We start from the raw sequence: 24,545 nt of genomic DNA on the forward strand, positions 1-24,545 counted from the left end.
ATACAGAGAAACCAAAATCATTATATTATTTTTTTAGTGGGGATATGTGACAAAAGAAATCTAGAGCTAAATTATACAAACCTTCGTTCAGATAGGATTTCATAGAAGTCGCGAATGTCCTGCCCAGATGCCTGCATTGAGCGATAGAAAGCCATCTGACTTTCCTGATTGGCAAAGTCCACCTGCAAACAAAAACACATGGAAATTGATAAGGCAGAGACAAAAATCATTGTTTGGACTATGGTCTTCAATCATCTGGCCTATTCCCCCAACTGACAGGGATTCTATTTCATAAGATATTTTTTTTGCTGACCTTAATTTTGTTGCCACCCATCTTCCAACCCTTGGTCTCTTTGACAGCGGCCTGCGCATAATCTATGTTATTATACAGGATAAGGGCCATTCCTTTGGGTTTGTCAAATACAACCTGTTGTGGGAGGGGAGAGAAGTATGACAAAAAATTTATAAAACTATATGATCTTTCTTTAGATACCATGTGGAATGACATGGGGATGTGTTATGAGAAAAGGGCATAAACAGGAATAAGCAGCAGGCTTACCTTGACAACATGTCCATAACGACAGAAATGACGAGTGAGATACTGCTCTGTGATGTTGGAGGCTAAACCATCCAACCAAACACAAGTTGTGGGCATACTTTTTCCAAATCCCAGCTGTAAAAAGAGGGATAAATAACATATCAACAATATTATCCTGTTGACAATACTCCAGTCACACCTATCAACAACTAAACATCTCAGTTGTACATTCAAAATAAGTGTTTTGTGAAATGTGAGTTATAATACTCTCCTCACCTTTAGCCTATGGTTGCAGAGGTACTCTCCATCCATCTTCATTATGGCCTTACAAACACTGGCAATGTCACAGTACTGTAGAAAGGCATACTGAGGGGCACCATTAACTTTCTTGATGTCAATATCCTATGTGAATGGAAAGAAAGGCAACACTAAATTAAGAGAGGCAGTGTTGAATTAGACAATTCCTCCCTCACAAAATCTCATTTGCAACATGCTGAATGTATTTTACATACCACTATCTCCCCAAATCGCTGAAAGATATTGAGCAGGTCATGGTAGCTGGTGGTCTTTTCCAGGTTGCCAATAAACAGAGTCCGTGTGGCTTTGGGGTGAAACTCGTCTATCCTCTCATCCAGAGGCCGGAACTCATTCTCGCTTTCAGTCTCTAAAAAGAGAAATTAATGTTTTCATGAACCTGTATAAATCATGTTTAAAAAGGTAGAGCCCAGAGATTTTCCTGGTCAGGTAAAGTTGTTAGGAAAAACTCAAGCCCCTTTATATACCAGTTGTGGACGCACCAGGGCCATTCCAGACGATGACCTCAATTTGCATGCCAAAAAACAGCTTCCCCTTTGATGCGCCCAGGGCCTTCTCCTGGTCCTCTTGCTGGCGAAAGAACACAAGTCCATAGCGCTCCTCTAAAGCTCCATGGATTTGCACAGACGTCACCTTCCCATACTTCTTGAACTCATGGAACAGGCCATCCTTCAGACTTGTATCTGACAGAGGGAACAAAGATCAAATAAAAGCTTGACTAAATACTTTCAGGTGCATACAGTGCATTCAGAAAGTATTCAGACCCCTTCACTTTTTCCACATTTTGTTACGTTACAGCCTTATTCTAAATGGATTTTTAAAAGTATAATCTCATCAATCTACACACAATACCCCATAATAACGAAGCGAAAACAGGTTTTTAGAAATGTATTTACATAAGTATTCAGATCCTTTGCTATGAGACTCGAAATTGAGCTCAGGTGCATCCTGTTTCCATTGATCATCCTTGAGATGCTTCTACAACGTGATTGGAGTCCACCTGTGGTAAATTCAATTGATTGGACATTATTTGGAAAGGCACACACCTGTCTATATAAGGTCCCACAGTTGACAGTACATGCCAGAGCAAAAACCAAGCCATGAGGTCGAAGGAATTGTCCGTAGAGCTCAGAGATAGGATTGTGTCGAGGCACAGATCTGGGGAAGGGTACCAAAACATTTCTGCAGCATTGAAGGTCCCCATTGCAGTGGCCTCCATCATTCTTAAATGGAAGAAGTTTGTAACCACCAAGACTTTTCCTAGAGCTGGCCGCCCGGCCAAACTGAGCAATCATGGGATAATAATAATAATAATAATATAAATAATAATATGCCATTTAGCAGACGCTTTTATCCAAAGCGACTTACCGTCATGCGTGCATACATTTTTGTGTATGAGTAGTCCCGGGGATCGAACCCACTACCCTGGCGTTACAAGCGCCGTGCTCTACCAGCTGAACTACAGAGGACCACGGGGGAGAAGGGTCTTGGTAAGGGAGGTGACCAAGAATCCGATGGTCACTCTGACAGAGCTCCAGAGTTCCTCTGTGGAGATGGGAGAACCTTCCAGAAGGACAACCATCTCTGCAGCACTCCACCAATCAGGCCTTTATGCTAGAGTGGCCAGACGGAAGCCACTCCTCAGTAAAAGGCACATGACAGCCCGCTTGGACTTTGCCAAAAGGCACGTAAAGAACTCTCAGACCATGAGAAACAAGATTCTCTGGTCTGATGAAACCAAGATTGAACTCTTTGGCCTGAATGCCAAGCGTCACGTCTAGAGGAAACCTGGCACCATCCCTACGGTGAAGCATGGTGGTGGCAGCATCATGCTGTGGGGATGTTTTTTAGCAGCAGGGACTGTGAGACTAGTCAGGATCAAGGGAAAGATGAACGAAGCAAAGTACAGAGAGATCCTTGATGAAAACCTGCTCCAGAACACTCAGGACCTCAGACTGGGGCGACGGTTCACCTTCCAACAGGACAACGACCCTAAGCACACAGCCAAGACAATGCAGGAGTGGCTTCGGGACAAGTCTCTGAATGTCCTTGAGTGGCCCAGCCAGAGCCCGGACTTGAACCCGATCGAACATCTCTGGAGAGACCTGAAAATAGCTGTGCAGCGACGCTCCCCATCCAACCTGACAGAGCTTGAGAGGATCTGCAGAGAAGAATGGGAGAAACTCCCCAAATACAGGTGTGCCAAGCTTGTAGCATCATATCCAAGAAGACTCAAGGCTGTAATCGCTGCCAAAGGTGCTTCAACAAAGTACTGAGTAAAGGGTCTGAATACTTACGTAAATGTGATATTTCCGTTTTTGCAAAAATGTCTAACAACCTGTTTTTGCTTTGTCATTATGAGGTATTGTGTGTTGATTGACGAGGGAAAAAAACAATTTCATCAGTTTTAGAATAAGGCTGTAACGTAACAAAATTCGGAAAATGTCAAGGGGTCTGAATACTTTCCGAATGCACTGTACATAGTGACTAATTCATATCTGCAGTACAAAGAGCCTCAACAACAATGTCATTAACTCAACATGTAATTATTACCAAAACCTAAAAGTGTATTGATCACGTAGTCTAGACTAGACAATGTATGGTATATACACAGCAGAAAGGGGTCAAATCCTCACCTGTAGAACGCACAGGAAGATTCTGGACCTTGACACCAAAGCTTTTTCGATGCTCATCCTTGTCAAGGGCTGATAAAGGCAGAGCTGAAGGTGCAGGGACGGCAGCAGACTGAACTGAACGTGCTGGCGAGTCATCACTCGAACTACTGCTGGAATCACTGCTGCCGGAGAGGAACAGAGGCTTAGTGGAAAATAGCATACTGTGAATGTCATAGAATCTCACATATCAGACATAAGAGGAGTAAATCCCTGTAAAGAACTCTGATGATTCAGAAATGGTGTGCTTTTGTCTGAAAAATTACAATTATAGACATCTCTATCCACAAGATTTTGATATAGCTCACAGATCTGATGTATATCGTAAACATCATCAATCCATTACACACTCAACAACAATCAGTTTTGTTTGAACAACCTTCTATATGAGGTTGGAAAAAATGAAGGTTAACCTAACATAAAAATATATGTAATACTATTACTTGTCTTGCAGTGGCACTGTTATTGCTCAATTAATATACAAGTTATCCCACGAGTGCATTTAGGCTTGAAATATTGGCCACTATCGTTCCAATTTCACAAAATGTTCAGCAGATCGTGCCCATACGGATTTGAATCAAATCACCTTGAGTAACAACCAAGGTTGGGAGAGTAGCATAGAACTACTACAATAGATGACAAGTGCATAGATTCCAATTATAGCAAACAATGACTCACAGGTAGATGAAAAAATGGCAAGGCGCTGGCTTTTGTAGGGCAAATAGAGAGCAATTTGGACAGAAGACTGCTTGTGCTGTTGAATCTGTGTTTGAAATTCACAGCTCGACTGAGGGACCTTACAGATAATTGTATGTGTGGGGTACAGAGATGAGGTAGTCATTCAAAAATCATGTTAAACACTATTATTGCACACAGAGTAAGTCCATGCAACTTATTACAGTGCCTTGCAAAAGTATTCATCCCCCTTGGCATTTTTCCTATTTTGTTGCATTACAACCTGTAATTTAAATGAAATTTTATTTGGATTTCATGTAATGGACATACACAAAATAGTCCAAATTGGTGAAGTGAAATGAAAAAAATAACTAAAAAATAAATAACGGAAAAGTGGTGCGTGCATATGTATTCACCCCTTTTGCTATGAAGCCCCTAAATAAGATCTGGTGCAACCAATTACCTTCAGAAGTCACATAATTAGTTAAATAAAGTCCACCTGTGTGCAATCTAAGTGTCACATGATCTGTAACATGATCTCAGTATATATACACACACCTGTTCTGAAAGGCCCCAGAGTCTGCAACACCACTAAGCAAGGGGCACCACCAAGCAAGCGGCACCATGAAGACAAAGGAGCTCTCCAAACAGGTCAGGGACAAAGTTGTGGAGAAGTACAGATCAGGGTTGGGTTATAAAAAAATATAAAGAAACTTTGAACATCCCACGGAGCACCATTAAATCCATTATTTAAAAAATTGAAAGAATATGGCACCACAACAAACCTGCCAAGAGAGGGCCGCACACCAAAACTCACAGACCAGGCAAGGAGGGCATTAATCAGAGGCAACAAAGAGGCCAAAGATAACCCTGAAGGAGCTGCAAAGCTCCACAGTGGAGACTGGAGTATCTGTCCATAGGACCACTTTAAGCCGTACACTCCACAGAACTGGGCTTTACGGAAGAGTGGCCAGAAAAAAGCCATTGCTTAAAGAAAAAAATAGGCAAACACATTTGGTGTTCGCCAAAAGGCATGTGGGAGACTCCCAAAACATATGGAAGAAGGTACTCCGGTCAGATGAGACTAAAATTGAGCTTTTTGGACATCAAGGAAAACGCTATGTCTGGCGCAAACCCAACACCTCTCATCACCCCGAGAACACCATCACCACAGTGAAGCATGGTGGTGAAGCATGTTTTTCATCGGCAGGGACTGGGAAACTGGTCAGAATTGAAGGAATGATGGATGGCGCTAAATACAGGGAAATTCTTGAGGGAAAGCTGTTTCAGTCTTCCAGAGATGTGAGACTGGGACGGAGGTTCACCTTCCAGCAGGACAATGACCCTAAGCATACTGCTAAAGCAACACTCGAGTGGTTTAAGGGGAAACATTTAAATGTCTTGGAATTGCCTAGTCAAAGCCCAGACCTCAATCCAATTGAGAATCTGTGGTACGACTTAAAGATTGCTGTACACCAGCGGAACCCATCCAACTTGAAGGAGCTGGAGCAGTTTTGCCTTGAAGAATGGGCAAAAAACCCAGTGGATAGATGTGCCAAGCTTATAGTGACATACCCCAAGAGACTTGCAGCTGTAATTGCTGCAAAAGGTGGCTCTACAAAGTATTGACTTTGGGGGGGGGTGAATAGTTATGCACGCTCAAGTTTTCTGTTTTTTTGTCTTATTTCTTGTTTGTTTCACAATAAAAAATATTTTGCATCTTCAAAGTGGTAGGCATGTTGTGTAAATCAAATGATACAAACCCCCCCCCTTACTTCCAGGTTGTAAGGCAACAAAATAGGAAAAATGCCAAGGGGGGGGTGAATACTTTCGCAAGCCACTGTATGTGACTTTTTAAGCACATGTTTACTCCTGAACTTACTTTAGGCTTGCCATAGCAAAGGGGTTGAATACTTATTGACATTTCAGCTTTTCATTTTTAATTAATTTGTATACAATTCTAAAAATATAATGGGGTATTGTGTGTAGGTCAGTGACACAAAATCTCATTTAATCCATTTTAAATTCAGTCTGTAACACAACAAAATGTGGAAAAAGTCTAGGGGTGTGAATACTTTTCCGAAGGCACTGTATGTTCACATTTGCAAGACATTTCCTTCAATAGTACACCCCAATATTCCCATGCCCTTCTCAATTTTCCAGCCTTCTCCCTGCCAATTGTTTCCCTCTGCTCCTCCTCCTTCTCTCAGACACTCCCGGAAGTGCTGCTGATGGAGCCTGGCCTGTGGGAGTGGGCAGGGAGCCAGCAGTGGCCAGAAATGTCCAGTTCCAACTGGATCTCACGGAGGGGGGGGGGGCTATCACCCATACACAGAGGTAGACAGTGAGAAAATGCATCAGCCATCTCCAAAAATTCTCTGCAGAATTTCTTCCTGAAACCACATGTGCAGCTGAGTGCACACCCTGGTTTTCCAGAAAGCCTGTCTGGAGGATTCTGGATTTCCTGCTTATTCCCTCCTGATTCCGGGAATCCTCCAACCGGGATTTTGGGAAAACCAGGGAATTTATTGAAAGTTCCTGGAATTTTGCAACCCTAGTCCTGTCATTACTAAATGTGTTGTGTGATATGTATTTGAATATATGTTTTTAATTAAACACACAAGAACATTTTATTAACAAAATATTTTAAATCAGTCATCTTCTCAAATATGGTGCGGAGAATGAAGGGATGATGACACACTCTGCGAGAGGAAGGGAATCTACTTTGTTGGTCCTCAACTCATGGCTCAAACACTTCATTCAGGTTAAGTGGAGTTAACCTCGAGTTCAGGTTAGTTCTGAAGGATTTGTTGCCATAGAAATTGACCTGGCTAAAAGGTGAGCCACTTCGTGTAACCAGTTATCCCGAGTTGACCAAAGTTACCTCGCTAACTCCTCAAACCATATTCATAGTATAGGGCTCTGGGGCCGGATTCACAGAACACAAGTTTCTTAAGGAAAAAAATAAGAAGTTCATAAGTGCATTTCCTCAAAACGTTCTTAGGAATTCATCGTTTTCTTAGGAACTTCGTAAATATCTTTCTTAAGAACTTCGTAAATATCTTCTCATGTTGCGTTGACATCAGTGACGTGCTTGAAACCAATAAATAAGCCTATGTAACAGGAATGATAGGATTTGGCCATTATAATAAAGTGTTGATATTTCCATTTTATTAAATTTATTTATCTGCTTCATGTCTCGAGAATATTAATTTTTTAGTTGGCTCGCGAACCCTTTATACACAAAAACAAACGTTATTTTTCACACATTATAGCCATCAGACTAGCTATATCAAAAATGGATAACCAAGGAAAGTGCAATAAAAACTTCAGCAAACAAGAGCTTGAAGTAATGGTGGAGGAAATAGCAGCCAGGAAAAGGTTGCTGTTGGGGAGACTCTAACTGCGGGGTCACTGCAGAGACCAAAAAGAGAGGATGGGCGAGAGTGGCCGCGTCTGTCTCTGCCGTCGGAGGTATGGCAAGGGATAGAGACATTACATCAAAGTTGGATCAGCCTGTAGTGTGGTTTTCCACTTTAATTTTGAGGGTGACTCCAAATCCAGACCTCCATGGGTTGATAAATTTGATTTCCATTGATAATTTTTGTGTGATTTTGTTGTCAGCACATTCAACTATGTAAAGAAAAAAGTATTTAATAAGATTATTTCATTCATTCAGATCTAGGATGTGTTGTTTAAGTGTTCCCTTTATTTATTTTTGAGCAGTGTATATATATATAAAAATAAGATTCTATTGGTTGCAAGAATTTTGTAAAATAATTTAATCAGTATCAGTTCATAAACCATGTGCCATGGAATCGTTATATCAAACATCTCTTCCCAACTATTTTACAATCTATATGGCACAGCTGTCAATTTGTTTGTCCTGGTTTACTTTTTTATTCATCACCATTTTCTTTAACCAATTTTGGTATTTAATGCAGGGCCGACAGACAAGTTCCTTACTTTTTCCCCCTTCCACTTGCCTCTTCAATTTTTGCGGTAACGCTGCAAATAGTTGGGTTGTAATTTTGGGTAGAGCACACATTTTCATATATTTTTGTTAGATGCATGTGTGACAACTCCACCAGTCCTATTTCTGATATCATTTACAAAGACTTTCCATTTGTTATACATTTTCTCAGAAAATAATGTTTTTTTATCAATTCGTATATGAGTTTAACCATAATATTTGTTGTATTATTTGTTCTGTATTTTCTGGTGGATTAAACTGAAATTGCAACCAACTTTCTATGACTTGTTTTAAAAATAGCTATATTTTGGAAATTATTTCATTTTCAAATAACCGAAAGTGAGAGGTTGTAATCTGAATAAAGAGAAAAATGCCATTCTTGAACATGGGGTGAGATATTTTTACTAATCCGCTAGAGAGCCAGTTCGGAATGAATTATAACTTTTGTATGACTGAAGCCTTTAGTGAGAGGTCTAATGCTTTAATATTTTATCATTTCTGCCCTCCGAATTCATATTCATTACATAAATAGGCCCGTTTCATTTTGTCTGGCTTGCCGTTCCAAATAAAATTGAATATTTTTGGTAATATAATTTTAAAAAACAGGTCGCTAGGTGTAGGCAGGGCCATAAGCAAATAGGTAAACTGGGATATGGCTAAAGAGTTAAATCAGGGTGATTTTTCCACAAATAGACAGGTATTTTCCTTTCCATAGTAGTAAGATCTTATCTATTTTTGCTAACTTTCTATTAACATTTATTGTAGTGAGAATTTCTTTCTTTCGGGATATGAATACCGAGTATGTCCACATCACCGTCAGACCATTTTATTAGTAAAACTACACGGTAATGTAATGTCTGTTTGTTTAATATCCACAAAGTAGTTAAAACTCAGTTTCACTTTAAGCGCCATCTGTTGAGTACCTGATAGAGCAGATCCAGAAGACCTGAGCGCCCATTTCAGCGGTCCATTTATAGTGTATTCGGAAAGTATTCAGACCCCTTGACTTTTTCCACATTTCGTTACGTTACAGCCTTATTTTAAAATGGATTAAATTGGGGTGGGTGGGTGGGGTGGGGGGGTTCCCTCATCAATCTACACAAAATACCGCATAATGACAAATTGTTTTTTTTGACATTTTTACAAATGTATTACAAAAAAAAATAAAAAAAATATCACATTTACATATGTATTCAGAGCCTTTACTCAGTACTTTGTTGAAGCACCTTTGGCACCATTACAGCATTGAGTCTTCTTGGGTATGACGCTACAAGCTTGGCACACCTGTATTTGGGGAGTTTCTTCCATTCTTCTCTGCAGATCCTCTCAAGCTGCACAGCTATTTTCAGGTCTCTCCATAGATGTTTGATCAGGTTAAAGTCCGGGCTCTGGCTGGGCCACTCAAGGACATTCAGAGAGTTGTCCCGAAGCTCCTCCTGCGTTGTATTTTTGATATTTTGGTATTTTACTCCCTATTAGCTGTTGCAAAAGCAGCAGCTACTCTTCCTGGTGTCCACACAAAACATGAAACATGACATAATACAGAACATTAATAGACAAGAACAGCTCAAGGACAGAACTACATAATTTTTTTTTAAAGGCACACGTAGCCTACATATCAATACACACACACAAACTATCTAGGTCAAATAGGGGAGAGGCGTTGTGCTGTGAGGTGTTACTTTATCTGTTTTTTGAAACCAGGTTTGCTGTTTATTTGAGCAATATGAGATGCAATAATGGCTGTATATAATACTGTACGCTTTCTTGAATTTGTTATGGATTTGGGGACTGTGAAAAGACCCCTGGTGGCATGTCTGGTGGGGTAAGTGTGTGTGTCAGAGCTGTGTGTAAGTTGACTATGCAAACAACCTGGGATATTCAACACATTAATTTTCACATTAAAGTTTCTTATAAAAAGAAGTGATGCAGTCAGTCTCTCCTCAACTCTTAGCCAAGAGAGACTGGCATGCAAAGTATTTATATCAGCCCTCTGATTACAATGAAGAGCAAGACGTGCCACTCTGTTTTGGGCCAGCTGCAGCTTAACTAGGTGTTACCTTGCAGCACTGGACAATAATCAAGATTAGACAAAACTAGAGCCTGCAGAACTTGCTTTTTGGAGTGTGGTGTCAAAAAAGCATAGCATCTCTTTATTACGGACAGACCTCTCCCCATCTTTACAACCATTGAATCTATATGTTTTGACCATGATAGTTTACAATCTAAGGTAACTCCAAGTAATTTACTCTCCTCAACTTGTTCAACAGCCACACTATTCATTACCAGATCCAGCTGAGGTCTAGAACTTAGGGAATGATTTGTACCAAATACAATGCTCTTAGTTTTAGAGATGTTCAGGTACACCACACTTTACATGTTTGACATTAGAGAAGCTTCCATTAAAGAAAAGTCTGAGTTCTATTAGATAGATAGCTCTGAATCCATGATATGGCAGAGGTTGAAAAGCCATAACACATAAGTTTTTTCAACAACTGGTTATGAACAATAATATCAAAGGCTGCACTGAAATCTAACAGTACACCTCCCACACCCACAATCTTCTTATTATCAATTTATTTCAAACAATCTTCAGTCATTTGTGTCAGTGCAGTACATGTTGAGTGCCCTTCCCTATAAACATGTTGAAAGTCTGCTGTTAAGTTGTTTACAGAGAAATAGCATTGTATTTGGTCAAACACAAATTTTTCCAACAGTTTGCTAAGAACTGGCAACAAGCTTATAGGTCTACTGTTAGAACCAGTAAAGGCCGCTTTACCATTCTTGGGTAGCGGAATTACTTTAGCTTCCCTCCAGGCCTGAGGACAAATACTTTCCTCTAGGCTCATATTAAAGATATGACAGATAGGAGTGGCTATAGAGTCAGCTACCATCCTCAGTAGCTTTCCATTTAAGTTGTTAATGCCAGGAGGTTTGTCATTATTGATCGATAACAATTTTTCCACCTCTCCCACACTAACTTTCCAAATGTCAAACTTGCAATGATTTTCTTTCATTATTAGTTTTTTTTATACATGAATACGATGGCTCACTGTTCATTGTTGGCATTTCCTGCCTAAGTTTGCCCACTTTGCCAATGAAGTAATCATTTAAATAATTGCCAACATCAAATGGTTTTGTGATGAATAAGCCATCTGATTCGATGAAAGATGGAGTTGAATTTGTCTTTCTACCCATAATTTCATTTAAAGTACTCCAAAGTTTTTTTCCATCATTCTTTATATCATTGATCTTGGCTTCATAATACAGTTTCTTCTTCTTTTTGTTGAGTTTAGTCACATAATTTCTCAATTTGCAGTAAGTCAACCAGTCAGATGTGCAGCCAGACTTATTAGCCACTCCTTTTGCCCCATCTCTTTCAACCATACAGTTTTTCAATTCCTCATCAATCCATGGAGCCTTAACAGTTCTAACAGTCAGTTTCCTAACAGGTGCATGTTTATCAATAATTGGAAGAAGCAATTTCATAAATTCATCAAGTGCAGCATCTGGATGCTCCTTATTTATCACATCAGACCAACAAATATGTTTTACATCATCCACATATGAGTCACAGCAAAATCTTTTATATGATTTCTAATACACTATTTTAGGCCCAGCTGTTGGAACTTTGGCTTTCCTGGATATAGCCACTATATTGTGATCACTGCATCCAATGGGTACGGATACAGCTTTAGAACAAAGTTTACAGTATTAGTAAAAATATGATCGATACATGTGGATGATCTTGTTCCTGTAGTGTTTGTAAACACCCTGGTAGGTTGATTAATAACCTCAACCAGATTACAGGCACTGGTTACAGTAAGAAGCTTCCTCTTGAGCGGACAGTTTGATGAAAACCAGTCAATATTCAGGTCCCCAAGAAAGTAGACCTCTCTGTTTACATCACATACACTATCAAGCATTTCACGCATATTATTTAGATACTGACTGTTAGCACTTGGTGGCCTATAGCAACACCTCAAAAGAAAAGGCTTTAGATGTGGCAAGTGAACCTGCAACCACAACACTTCAATAACACTTGACATAAGATATTCTCTAAGCATTACAGGGATTTGGCTCTGAATATATACAGCAACACCTCCCCCATAAGCATTTCTGTCTCTTCTATAGATGTTATATTCTTGTATTGCTACTGCTGTATCATCAAATGAATTATCTAAGTGAGTCTCAGAAATGGCTAATATATGAATGTTATCTGATGTTAGCCTTATTTCTAAGGCTACATATATTAATATGGGCTATTTTCATCCCTTTCCTGGGTAGCTTATCAGAGATAGACATAATACTGGAAAGAGCAAACAACACAAGATAAAAAAATATACATTCAGCAGTCCATAAATCAATTGTGTGTGTGTGTGTGCTGCGGGGTTGAAGCTACGAACCCATAGGCTTGGCTCTCTCATCCCTTCCAGGCTTCTGGGAGGGAGGGTGGACAATGAGCCCGTCATAGCGGATGTAAGCAATGTCCCCACGCGCTCTGGCAGCTTTCATGGCTGGAATAAGTTATTTCCTCTTCTGGCTCACAGCTTCAGGATAGTCCTCGTTGAGAAAGATACGTTCCTCTCATGTTCTTGGCTCTTTCCAGAACAGCTACCTTGTCCTTGAACCTCAGGAACTTGACCACTATCGGCATGAGCCTGTCACCTGGGCCGGTGGTGGGTTTTCCAATCCTGTGGGTGCACTCCACCTCAATCTTCCTGTGGTCCATCTTCAATTTCTCAGAGATCATTTCCCTCACTTTGTCCTCAGACTCCGTCCAGGTCTCATGTGGAGATTCTGCAATTCCGTCCACAAACATGTTGTTAAGCCTTGATTGTCCCTCGAGATTTATCCATCATTGTTATCATGGATTCATAGACAGAACTGATGTCCTCTCTCAATGACTTACAGATCTTGCCGTTCTCCTGTATCAACTCATCGAGCTGACCCTGGGAGAACTGCAAACTGTTCTTTAGGTCCTGGACCTCTCTGGTCAGGTCGTCCATTTTTTTATTAGTCGAATCCACCAGTATTTGGACAAAGCACTTGAACAACTACTTGTGGAACTATCTTTGTTTGTTTAAAAGATCCTTCACGTGTGATAGAGAGACACCAATGTCCTCGACAACGGTACTCCCGCCGGCTTTGGTCTTTGTCATGGTAGCTAGCAACGTAGGTTACGCTGTTACTCCTTGCAGTTCCAGACAGGGCAGGTCACAGGGCAGATTGAAAACAACAAACAGCAGGGATCTAGACATCCAGAAACCTGGGACAATCCGCGGTCCCAGCCACAATGGCTAACTGCGTCGCGGGCTGCGTTCAAGCCCTCAAGAAAACCCCACTAACTTGATATGCTGCTAGCTAGCTGCCACCACCATGCTTCCCCGTAGGGATGGTGCCAGGTTCCTTCCAGATGTGACGCTTGGCATTCAGGCCAAAGAGTTCAATCTTGGTTTCATCAGAACAGAGAATCTTGTTTTTCATGGTCTGAGAGTCCTTTAGGTGCCTTTTGGCAAACTCCAAGCGGGCTGTCATGTGCCTTTTACTGAGGAGTAGCTTCCGCCTGGCCACTCTACCATAAAGGCCTGATTGGTGGAGTGATGCAGAGATGGTTGTCCTTCTGGAAGGTTCTTCCATTTCCACAGAGAAACTCAGGAGCTCTGTCAGAGTGACCATCGGGAACTTGGTCACCTCCCTGACCAAGGCCCTTCTCCCCCGATTGCTCAGTTTGGCCGGGCGGCCAGCTCTAGGAAGAGTCTTGGTGGTTCTAAACTTCTTCCATTTAAGAATGATAGAGGCCACTGTGTTCTTAGCGACCTTCAATGCTGCAGAAATGTTTTGGTACCCCTCCCCAGATCTGTGCCTCGACACAATCCTGTCTCGGAGCTCTACAGACAATTCCTTCGACCTCATGGCTTGGTTTTTGCTCTGACCTGCACTGTCAACTGTGGGACCTTATATATAATAATATAATATGCCATTTAGCAGACGCCTTTATCCAAAGAGAGCTTACAGTCATGTGTGCATACATTTTTTACATATGGATATAGACAGCTGTGTGCCTTTCCAAATGATGTCCAATCAATTGAATTTACCACAGTTGGACTCCAAGTTGTAGAAACATCTCAAGGATGATCAATGGAAACAGAATGCACCTGAGCTCAATTTGGAGTCTCATAGCAAATGGTCTGAATACATATGTAAATAAGGTATTTCTGTTTTTTATTTTTAATACATTTGTAAAAATTCAGTTTTCGCTTTGTCATTATGGGGTATTGTGTGTAGATTGATGAGGATTTTAAAAAAAAAATCCATTTTAGATTAAGGCTGTAACGTAACAAAATTTGAAAAAGTCAAGGGGTCTGAATACTTCTCCGAATGCACTGTACTTAGTGCAGTGACCTGTAATCCTGCAATCTCATTGGTGTATTAGGTAATTGAACAGCTTGTTTTGAACAATATATTTTTGAAACTGTTAAATGTACACATTTACAGCACTTATGAGCATTTTAAAGATAATCCATTAATTACATATACAGTACCAGTCAAAACTTTGGACACACCTACTCATTCAAGGGTTTTTCTTTATTTTTACATTGTAGAATAATAGTGAAGACATCAAAACTATGTAAAAACACAAATGGAATCATGTAGTAACCAAAACAAGTTTTCAACAAATCAAGATATTTTTTATATTTGAGATTCTTCAAATAGCCACCCTTTGCCTTGATGACAGCTTTGCAAACTCTTGACATTCTCTCAACCAGCTTAACCTGGAATGCTTTTCCAACAGTCTTGAAGGAGTTCCCACATATGCTGAGAACTTGTTGGCTGCTTTTCCTTCACTCTGCCATCCAACTCATCCCAAACCATCTCATTTTGGTTGAGGTCGAGGGATTGTGTAGGCCAGGTCACTGATGCAGCACTCCATCACTCTCCTTCTTGGTAAAATGGCCCTTACACAGCCTGGAGGTGTGTTGGGTCATTGTCCTATTGAAAAACAAATTATAGTCCCACTAAGCTCAAACCAGATGGGATGGCGTATCGCTGCAGAATGCTGTGGTAGCCATGCTGGTTAAGTGTGCCTTGAATTCTAAATACATTTACATTTACATTTTAGTCATTTAGCAGACGCTCTTATCCAGAGCGACATACAGTTAGTGAATGCATACATAATTGTTTTAATTTTTCATACTGGCCCACCGTGGGAATCGAACCCACAACCCTGGCATTGCAAACGCCATGCTCTACCAACTGAGCTACATCCCTGCCGGCCATTCCCTCCCCTACCCTGGACGACACAGGTGCGCCAATTGTGCACCACCCCATGGGTCTCCCGGTCGCGGCCGGCTACGACAGAGCCTAATCACACCAGCAAAGCACCCCAACACCTCCTCCTCCATGCTTTACGGTGGGAACTACACATGCAGAGATCATCCGTTCACCCACACCGCGTCTCACAAAGACACAGGGGTTGGAACCAAAAATCTCCAATTTGGAATCCAGACCAAAGGACAACTTTCCACCGGTTCATTCCAGGTGACTACCTCATGAAGCTGGATGAGAGAATGCCAAGAGTGTGCAAAGCTGTCATCAAGGCAAAGGGTGGCTATTTGAAGAATCTCAAATATAAAATATATTTTGATTTGTTTAAAACTTTTTTGGTTACTACATGATTCCATATGTGTTATTTCATAGTTTTGACCTCTTCACTATTATTCTACAATGTAAAAAAATAGTACAAATAAAGAAAAACCCTTGAATGAGTAGGTGTGTCCAAACCTTTGACTGGTAGTGTATATCTTTTTACTTTTTTGACCAATCACAAGTGGGGCGCTGCCTCTAACGCCTTAATGGACGAGCCACCACTGAGAGACACCATATGATAACTACAGGGGACAGAATGCATGACAGTGAAACTAATGAGTACTCACTCTACCTACCTGCCACTGTTGCTGCTGCTGGTGCTGCTGACAGAGTTGGAACTGGAGGAACGACTGCGAGAGCCGGAGCCACTGTGTGAGCCGGGAGGCCAGGTTGCCTGACTCGCCAACCTTTGTGGAGAGAGGTTACGTGAATGTGAAGAGTGTGGAGACCGGCTGCAACTATCGGGGTAAGATCGATCTCCACGTCGACCCCGCTCTTCTTGGTACAGATCCCTGTGAACTATGCTGGCCAGTATAAAGGGTTCTCTGGGTCGAGTATCATATTGAGGCTCTGGTGTATCAAAGTGGCTCGGGCTCCGGCTATGTGAACGATAATATCCCACACCAACCGATGAAGATCCTCCACTTCCTCCAGCCCCAGCCCCACCACCTGTTCCACAGGCACTGACGCCAGCACCTACAACTCCTCCAACGACCCCTGCAGAGATGGCCCCACCACCTCCACTGGCAGTGCCAGAGCCAGTGTTAAGCGTTCTCTCCCTGGTATCTCTGTAATAGTCGGATTCGTAGTGACGCTGCCGGTCAAAGCTACTGCCAGCACGCTCGTGATGTCCATAGGCACTGTGATCATATGCTCGATCCCGACTTTCAGCAGTCCTGAGTGACAGGGAGAGGGATGTAAGGAGGAAATGGAGAGAGAGAGAGAGAGAGAGACGTTATGCTTTTTGACACTAATTAGTAGTCAACTAGTTGAGCTTCACAAGGTGGTAAATAAAAGTGTATCAGGCTATCAAATAACTAAGACAGCAGTCAAGTTGAGTGTTCAAAGGGTGTTTCTGTTTATTTGAGACTTAAAATATACAGTAAACATATCAATTGATATATCATACTTTACTTAAGCAAGATATTTAGTTTTAGATATTTGTAAACAATTCTCATTAATTAATATTGCTCATTATTTTTGCAGAATTTGTCACTTTTATGCAGATACTTTCTGATTTCTATTTAAATTAAATTGAACAACTATGCATGGCGATTAATCTTTCACTTGTTTGTGACTTTCTTTTTCTTCTATTGTTTGACGAACATCCAAATCTTCTCAATTGGAAAACGTAATGAAGATATTTTGGACATGGAATTACATGTGCTCGACAGAAAAGAAAAAGAAAAAGAAAACTAGTTTCTATATAATTCTTATGACCCATATAATAGAGAGCAAAAACAAGAGTCTGGGGACTTCAATGGATGTAGTGCTAAAACCTAACGCTATTAAAAAATATATATATCCTATTCTGGACAGCCGTACATTAATGGTGCATGATCAGACAGATCAAAGATGATGGTTAACTCCAGTTTATATTTTGCAACTCTAATAACAATACAACAAATATTCTTGACGAGAAGCTATTTCAAAGTATGGAATCCATTTTTAAATGGAACTGACAAACATTTCAGGCACCAGACAAGTAGTTGATAGCTCAATATTAATCTACTGAGCTTGCATGTTAACTTATCATTAGGGATGTCCAGGATTAGATTTAGATATTATGATAATCCTAAAATATCGCAATTACACGTTTTTCACTGTATTGTGCAATTAAAATCATAATGTTAATGCACAATTCGTTATGTTAGCTTTTAGGTAAGTTCACAGGGGTAGCTGCTAGCTAGAAAGATATCGCGCTTATCCATAATCAATTATGTAATCAGTACAATGCAGCAGTTTCTGAGGATTATCCTGCAAGATACTGTAACTTGCTATCTAAAGTAGAAAATCACCAGACCTCCTAACTGGTAGCTTGTCAAGGTGTGACAGCGTTCATCTATGTTGGAATGGCCTAAAACACAGAACAAACACTCCATTCCAATCCCAATCGAAAGATTTTAGGTACACTGAAATTGATTGATATGCTCTGCTCTGATAACTAATGAATACAATTGTACTCATTTATGTTCTTATAGCAGGCACACCACCACCTCAGTAAGGAGGCTGTTGAGGTCCATCAAAAATGCGTGAGTTAGCGAGGTGATGAATTATCAACAAATATTTCAATGGTGTGAATTAAGGCAGAGGACTAAAAAAGCCCAATTCATGCCTACTTGAAAATAGAACACAAAACAGGGCGTCCCCACTGAGTTTACAATGTAGGACACTTAGATGATTAGTTAATGTTTTCATACGTATGAGATGAATCTGTGACTTATTGAGCCGCAATTTAGAAGGGGCTGGCTGTGTAACTTCGGCAACACTTTATACAGCCTGGTTTAAGATGGTACCTCTTATTTACATGGCATAAGAGACTGTGATAACAATGGATACTTTCCTTCTGTACCTGAAGGAATTAAACACAATTGGTAACTACCTGGTACATTACTACGCTTGAGTCTATGAATCTCAAAGAAACCGAAGTATAACGAATATACAATTTACGATCTAATTTCAAATTACTCCCCAATACATAGCTAGCTGTAAAATGAAGCTTTACCATAAATTCCTTTCTGAATAAAGTGATGAGTATGACAGAAGTATAATGATTGGTTAGTCACAATTAGAAAGTTTCAAAACCACGACTAATGTTACTTTAAGAAGAATGGCCAATGGGGCATTTGCGAATTGCAAAATACAATATAGTACTGCCTGTTCTCAAACTGGTGGAGTGGATCTTCCTTCAGAACAAAATAGATTTTTGCGTAATTAAGTGACTTTTCAAAAAAAATCTTCAGAAGAGAGTTTGGATTGGAGTGTTTGCAAGTTGTTTTAGATACATTAAGTAGCTAAAAGGACGGGAACCTAAAACATTTTCTGAATGAGGTTTAGCTATTAAGTAGCAAAATACATATCAAAACCATTCTGGGTGAATCAAAAACAGTCAACTTAAGTGGAAAAATCATGTACATTTTTATTTGCAATTAGCTATTCCTTAACAATTGAGCCTGCTAGCTTTTTTTCTGTTAGCAAATACATACATGTTTTATGTTTTCAGGTAGATTTGCATGGCTGCATGATATGTTTGGACAATAGAGCTAGATAGAGGTCTCCTCTTTCTATCTGTACCATTATACCATCTGTGATAGCCTCAATGGCGCTGCCCATGCTATCTCCATTTTTAAGTAGTACATTTTCTTCTTCACATTTGGCTGATCCCTCCTGATGACCTGGTTGGACATGACTCCAACAGGGTCACCATGAGGGATCAGCCAATGAAGTTGGAAGTCCCACCCAGTTGACTCAATTAAAATGGTGGAAGCCCTCAATGGCGCTGCCCATGCTAATACAGCCTTATGGTCACTAGAGGCCTCTATCATTCTCTATGGCAGGGTTCCAACCGGTGGCTTGTTTTATATGTTGGACATAAAATACTTTAAAAACACCAGGAAAATCCACTTCAAGTGAATTAACATTTTGGAAATCTGTTCCCAAGTATTCCCACGCATAATAGAGAGACACGTGATCGTATACAAATGCAAGCAAGGTTTGACATTATTATGTTTTTGTCAAATATTATATTATATCCGTTTGGGCTTCTTGCGGTCAATTTGCAGTCTACAAATTATTTGAAATTATTTTCCGGACCCCTGACCATCCACTCATCAATAAAATTGGCCTGTGGCAAAATCTAGTTGATGATCCCTGCTCTATGGTTTGGACTCAAAGTTTTGCGAACTCCTCCATGTAGATATTTGCAACTATGCTGTTTAGTCCAAATGTGGACAGAACCGCGTTAGTGCCAAAATAGGTTCTGAATATTTGAATCTCAAATGTGTGTACAATGACAGTGTCTCCATTGTCCTGACATTCATGGTATTTGAATGAATCATGAATCCTAAAATAATTCTACCTATTAAGGCAGGATTTGTATCTATAATTGTTTATTACCATCACATGCTGGTAATGTATACAGCGAGTGTATTACTAGCTAGCTACTGTGGTAGGTGTGTTCCTGTCAAGTGCATGCACTGCCCATAGCCTTATAATGAATAACAGTTATTTGGCACTGCCTCATTTTTAGCTACTTTTCGGCTGCCAGTTTCATGTAAAAACTGTGACGTTAGTGTAAATATTTCATGCTCCCTACAATAACAACAAACTAAAAATAATAATCCCAGTTCTCTGGTTTTACATGCAACATTGTAAATTGTGACAATTAGGGTTGCTACATCAGGAATCTGTTCCTGGAGTTATCCTGCTCTTGGGCTCAGAAGAAAAAGGAATTGACACCAAGTTTCCAAGGTTAGGCTACTAACAATCATGTAGCAAGACCAAAATGAGAGACTAGCTATCTAAACATTGGCATAAACCCTTTAGTTGTGGCAAATCTGACAGTAAAATGTAATATACAATAGCAATTCAAATTGGGTTGAATATAATCTGATTTTGATTAACTAATGCAACTATTAAATCTGACGTAATTGTTCATGGTTTAAAAAGCATTCAGAGGAGGTGCATGACTCCTCTGTTTTCAATGATCTGGCCTATATCTACATTTTTCACTTAATGTGAAAAATGTCTCAGCAACGTGGTACTATTGACCAGGGAGAGCAGGGATTAGGAGCTGGGAAGTGGGCAGGGTAGGTTCAAGGTGAGGGGAGACAGCAGGTAAAAAGTACAGAGTCTGCAAATAACAACAAGCAATTAAACAGTATATTTAACAGTTACTTCTGTTAGTGAAAAATATGGAGAGAGACAGGGGTTCAAACTAGGGGTTAGAGAGAACAGCTAAAATACACAGGGCAGGATATACCAACCTTTTGAGACAGCGGTAACCCGACCTACAATTCCAAATACAATCTAGGGAGACAGAACTTTGTGAGCAAAAAAAGGAAAAATCATAGGGTGGGCATAAAAATGGATCAAAAACATTCTGGTAGGTTTATGTTCAAACAAAAGTCCTTGCAGCCAAGATTATAATACATTGTTCCAAGCAGCTGTTTGCAATGCTAATTCCAAAAAGAGTCAATGTAAAAATATATCCACAGAGAAAAGCACACACAGGATAGGTAGGTTTATGTTCAAAATAGTAATCCTCGTCACTCGTCAGAATCCTCACTTGCTTTGAGGGGCAGGAATATCAGATAATCCAAAAATCTAATCCAATTGTAACAAGATTCTACTGTGGTGGAAAATAGTCATAGGACTAAACTATCCTTTCAAAAATGGTTTCATAAAATGTAACTGATAAAAATCAAATCATGGAAAATAAGGCAACAGAGTCCAGTCAAATCAAGAAATGATATCCAATTGTCCAGCTTCTGTAAACAGTGCTCTATTGATTCCCCATGAGCAATGAGTCTGGAACATCATGGCACACGATTATTGGAAAAGTCTTTCATCTTTAATAGTTCGTCACATTCTGTGTGCAAAATTTAGCAATAGTCCAACTAGATCCATTGAAGCAAAAAATATCTGATCGTAACACCGTTTATTTGCCAGAAGTAATCCAGTTCACCCAATGATTCTCCCTAACATGTACAGTTCCCTTAAAGGCAATAGGCTTATTCTTTGGTAAGAAGTTGACAGGATGTTGTCTGTTCTGATTCTGGGAATAATTGTATCCAAGGATGGACAGATGTAGTTCCATATTCAGGAAGCAGGTAATCCACTGACAGAAGACAGGTATTGGCACTGACATCCACAGTTCCATGTTCTTCACCCCCATATTTCCATGTAATTGTATTGATTTGTATGGTCCAAAAATAGTCCAATCCTCAGATACATGATTCTGTTTAATGCTTCCCCCTACATCCATTGGACAGTCTCACTCTTTCAAGAGCAAAAAATAGCAAAAAAATAATTTGAACCACAAACAAAATTAGTTAGAATAAAAAATAAAAACACTTTGTAATTTGCTCAATGTTTCTGTCGTTTCTCTACAAAGTTGATCAACAGTAGAGGTCTCCCAGCATTTAATTCTTAAGACCTTATATCAAACATAATCCCACACAAAAACGGAAAACCCATAACTTTATCGAATGATAGAATATCCTTTTGTGATTGGCCAGTTTTAATCCAACAGGGGAATAGATATCCGGTTTAGGTTATCCACATGACTCCAGACCACAAGGGAAGTGATGCATTTGAAAACACCACTGGAATGGGTGCAGAATGATCAAGACCCAGTTTCTACTAATCCAAAAACTAATTAATGCGTCTTTAATGTGTAAATATATATTCTTGGTTGAATTGTTATATGAAAATGACCCATTAATCCACCAAGGAGGGCATGGTACTCCAGATCAGGGCGATCCCAGGGAAGGCCGCTGGAACAAACTCTCTCCAGCATCCATTAATCCCGGCAATTTTACGATATCCAATATGCCCCATACTCTCTGCAAATGGGATATCCACCTCACAGGAATGTTTAAATTTACAAAGATAATCCCCAACAGCCAATACGCTATTTACTACACACATAGAAATACAATTGTGTGCATGATGTACATACATGCTCATTTACAGTATATCTTGGTGTCTACCATATCAATCCATGAGCGATGGCGACGCTCTGAGGACTTTGTAAGGGATGCCTACAGATTTATTCCTGCGTATGAACTTCTTTCATTTTCCCCTATTTCTCCCCCAAACAAGTAAATGAATAGATGGTGGAAAATGCTTGGGGGTAAGGCGTTACAAGAAACGAAGTTCCCCCTGCCTTCAGAGAAACTTTGTCCACTTACCCGTCTAGTCTGCGTTCATAGCGTCCCTCTCTGCTGTGGAGCAATGCAGGGGGCCCATACACCAGGCCCCCTGCCGCCCTTGTGAACCCTGAAACATCCCGCCCACGACAGCCTAAGGACAGGCTATTGTCCAGCCCTCTCACAGCACTAGGGATTGTGCCTGGCTCATTGTAATCAGTGCGCAGGTCTCTGTCCCCCATCTTGTTGATAGAATTATGAGCCTTCTGAGCACTTTTAATGTCCACAAAATCCACAAAGGCTGCGACTCCACCTTCTGACCCCCTCTTTGGAAGGACCTTGACACTCTCCACCCGTCCATATCTATGGAGGAAAGGGGGAATTAAAAGAAAAAGAAATCAGCAACAGCAACAAATAATTAATTGATTTAAGTTGTATGCCATGTTTTATTGGAAATTGAAAGAAGTCAATGGGTAAAGGAGCCTACTCTTCACCATCAAGTAGACCTATGTGTTTTATAATATTGAAAGGGAAGGGGAAACCACAAAGGGATGTCCTTACAAAACATTTATTAGGCCACTGTTGTCATTTCCCAACCTCACCAGGCAACAGTAACCAAGCAACAACAAATCCTGACACATAGCACTATACATAAATTTTTCAATAGAGGAAGTATTCTAGTTATGAGAAAGGTCCCTCCTTTAAGCTATTCAAAGACATAACTCTGATGCGGTCTGCACAATGCAGCATAACTACACGTGACATTTCCTGGTTTGCTCTTGCTTGTGGGTGCAATATGTTTTATGCAATATGGGACAATTTCATTTGGCATTCCAATAAGGCTTGCTTAAGAGAAATACAGGAAAAATTCATTTTTTCCTATATTTGAAAATGTGAAAACGTGACTTCAATCGTTACCTTGAATGTAGCCTATAATTAAAATGGATTACTGCCTGAAAGTGTATTTCCATTGTAGCCTATGGCTTTTATAAAACAACTGGAGAAAGAAAATCGTGATTGGATGTTATTTCTGATTGGAGTTATTTGCCAACGTCTTGGAGAGCTTAGGCTACTCCATGGAACACGTTTTTTTCTATTCAATAAAAACAAGAGTATAAACCTGTTTCTGCTTATTTTCCGACAGACACCCTGAGAATGGCCATAAGTGTTGTCTCCGTGTTATGCCAGTTCCCACATTGAATACCCTCCGACGCCATTTTAGAAAACCGTTGACGCTGCTTCCTCATTCTTCCGTCCCCCATCTTCAATGACTCCTATCACAAATGTAGCTGTCATGCACCTGCATACGGTGGCTGCTTCTTGTTACAATTGCTGTAACTAAAGGCTGCTTGAAGAGCAGTGAGTAGGCTACCCCGAAATGTGTTTTCCATGCGCACTCATTCCCCTCAACAAAATGCTTCATCCTCAAAAGTCCAAACAATATCGAATGTCTGTGATAAATTGTCCAAAACGTTTATCTTATTAGATGTGTTATAGCCTAAGCATATTACATTCCTATTATGTAACTAATGCATTAAAATCATAAGCATGACATAAATGCCCCGCAAGATTTGAAAAACAGTTAGGCTATCATATAATTCATGCATCTGACAATACCATCAAAGACTAAGGATTACTTTAAATGAAAGTAGTCCTAAATAAGCGTCCGTTTGGCCATTTCGGACTGTATTTTGTAGGCTAATCTCAAAGTCATAATGGTCTGATGAATATTGTCTATATGTCCTGCATAGCAAACCCTGCGCTTGAAATCGTGGCAGAAATACATACGCCATTTAGCCTACAACACAGGATAGACAGCCATGTTATATGAATGCAGCACTTCAGCTAAC

The 24,545-nt window shown here is 40.2% G+C and overlaps 1 protein-coding gene across 3 annotated transcripts in view; it reads right to left on the reverse strand.

Moving 5' to 3' along the window:
- The window catches only part of LOC121538424 (msx2-interacting protein), a 37,540-nt gene that overhangs the window by 11,343 nt on the left and 1,652 nt on the right, over positions 1 to 24,545 (reverse strand). The window contains exons 2-10 of one of the 3 annotated variants that reach the window (XM_041846404.2): positions 22,738 to 23,058; positions 16,120 to 16,719; positions 3,490 to 3,647; positions 1,321 to 1,536; positions 1,051 to 1,202; positions 815 to 940; positions 560 to 673; positions 314 to 427; positions 82 to 182 (exon numbers count right to left, since the gene is read on the reverse strand). In XM_041846404.2, coding sequence (XP_041702338.1) covers positions 82 to 182; positions 314 to 427; positions 560 to 673; positions 815 to 940; positions 1,051 to 1,202; positions 1,321 to 1,536; positions 3,490 to 3,647; positions 16,120 to 16,719; positions 22,738 to 23,058 — 1,902 coding nt within the window. Of the gene's footprint in view, positions 1 to 81; positions 183 to 313; positions 428 to 559; positions 674 to 814; positions 941 to 1,050; positions 1,203 to 1,320; positions 1,537 to 3,489; positions 3,651 to 16,119; positions 16,720 to 22,737; positions 23,059 to 24,545 lie in introns of all 3 variants that reach the window. The other 2 variants (XM_041846406.2, XM_041846403.2) reach the window with 2 other exon arrangements.

The sequence above is a fragment of the Coregonus clupeaformis genome, chromosome 24 (assembly GCF_020615455.1).
Source record: "Coregonus clupeaformis isolate EN_2021a chromosome 24, ASM2061545v1, whole genome shotgun sequence".
Lineage (NCBI taxonomy): Eukaryota > Metazoa > Chordata > Actinopteri > Salmoniformes > Salmonidae > Coregonus > Coregonus clupeaformis.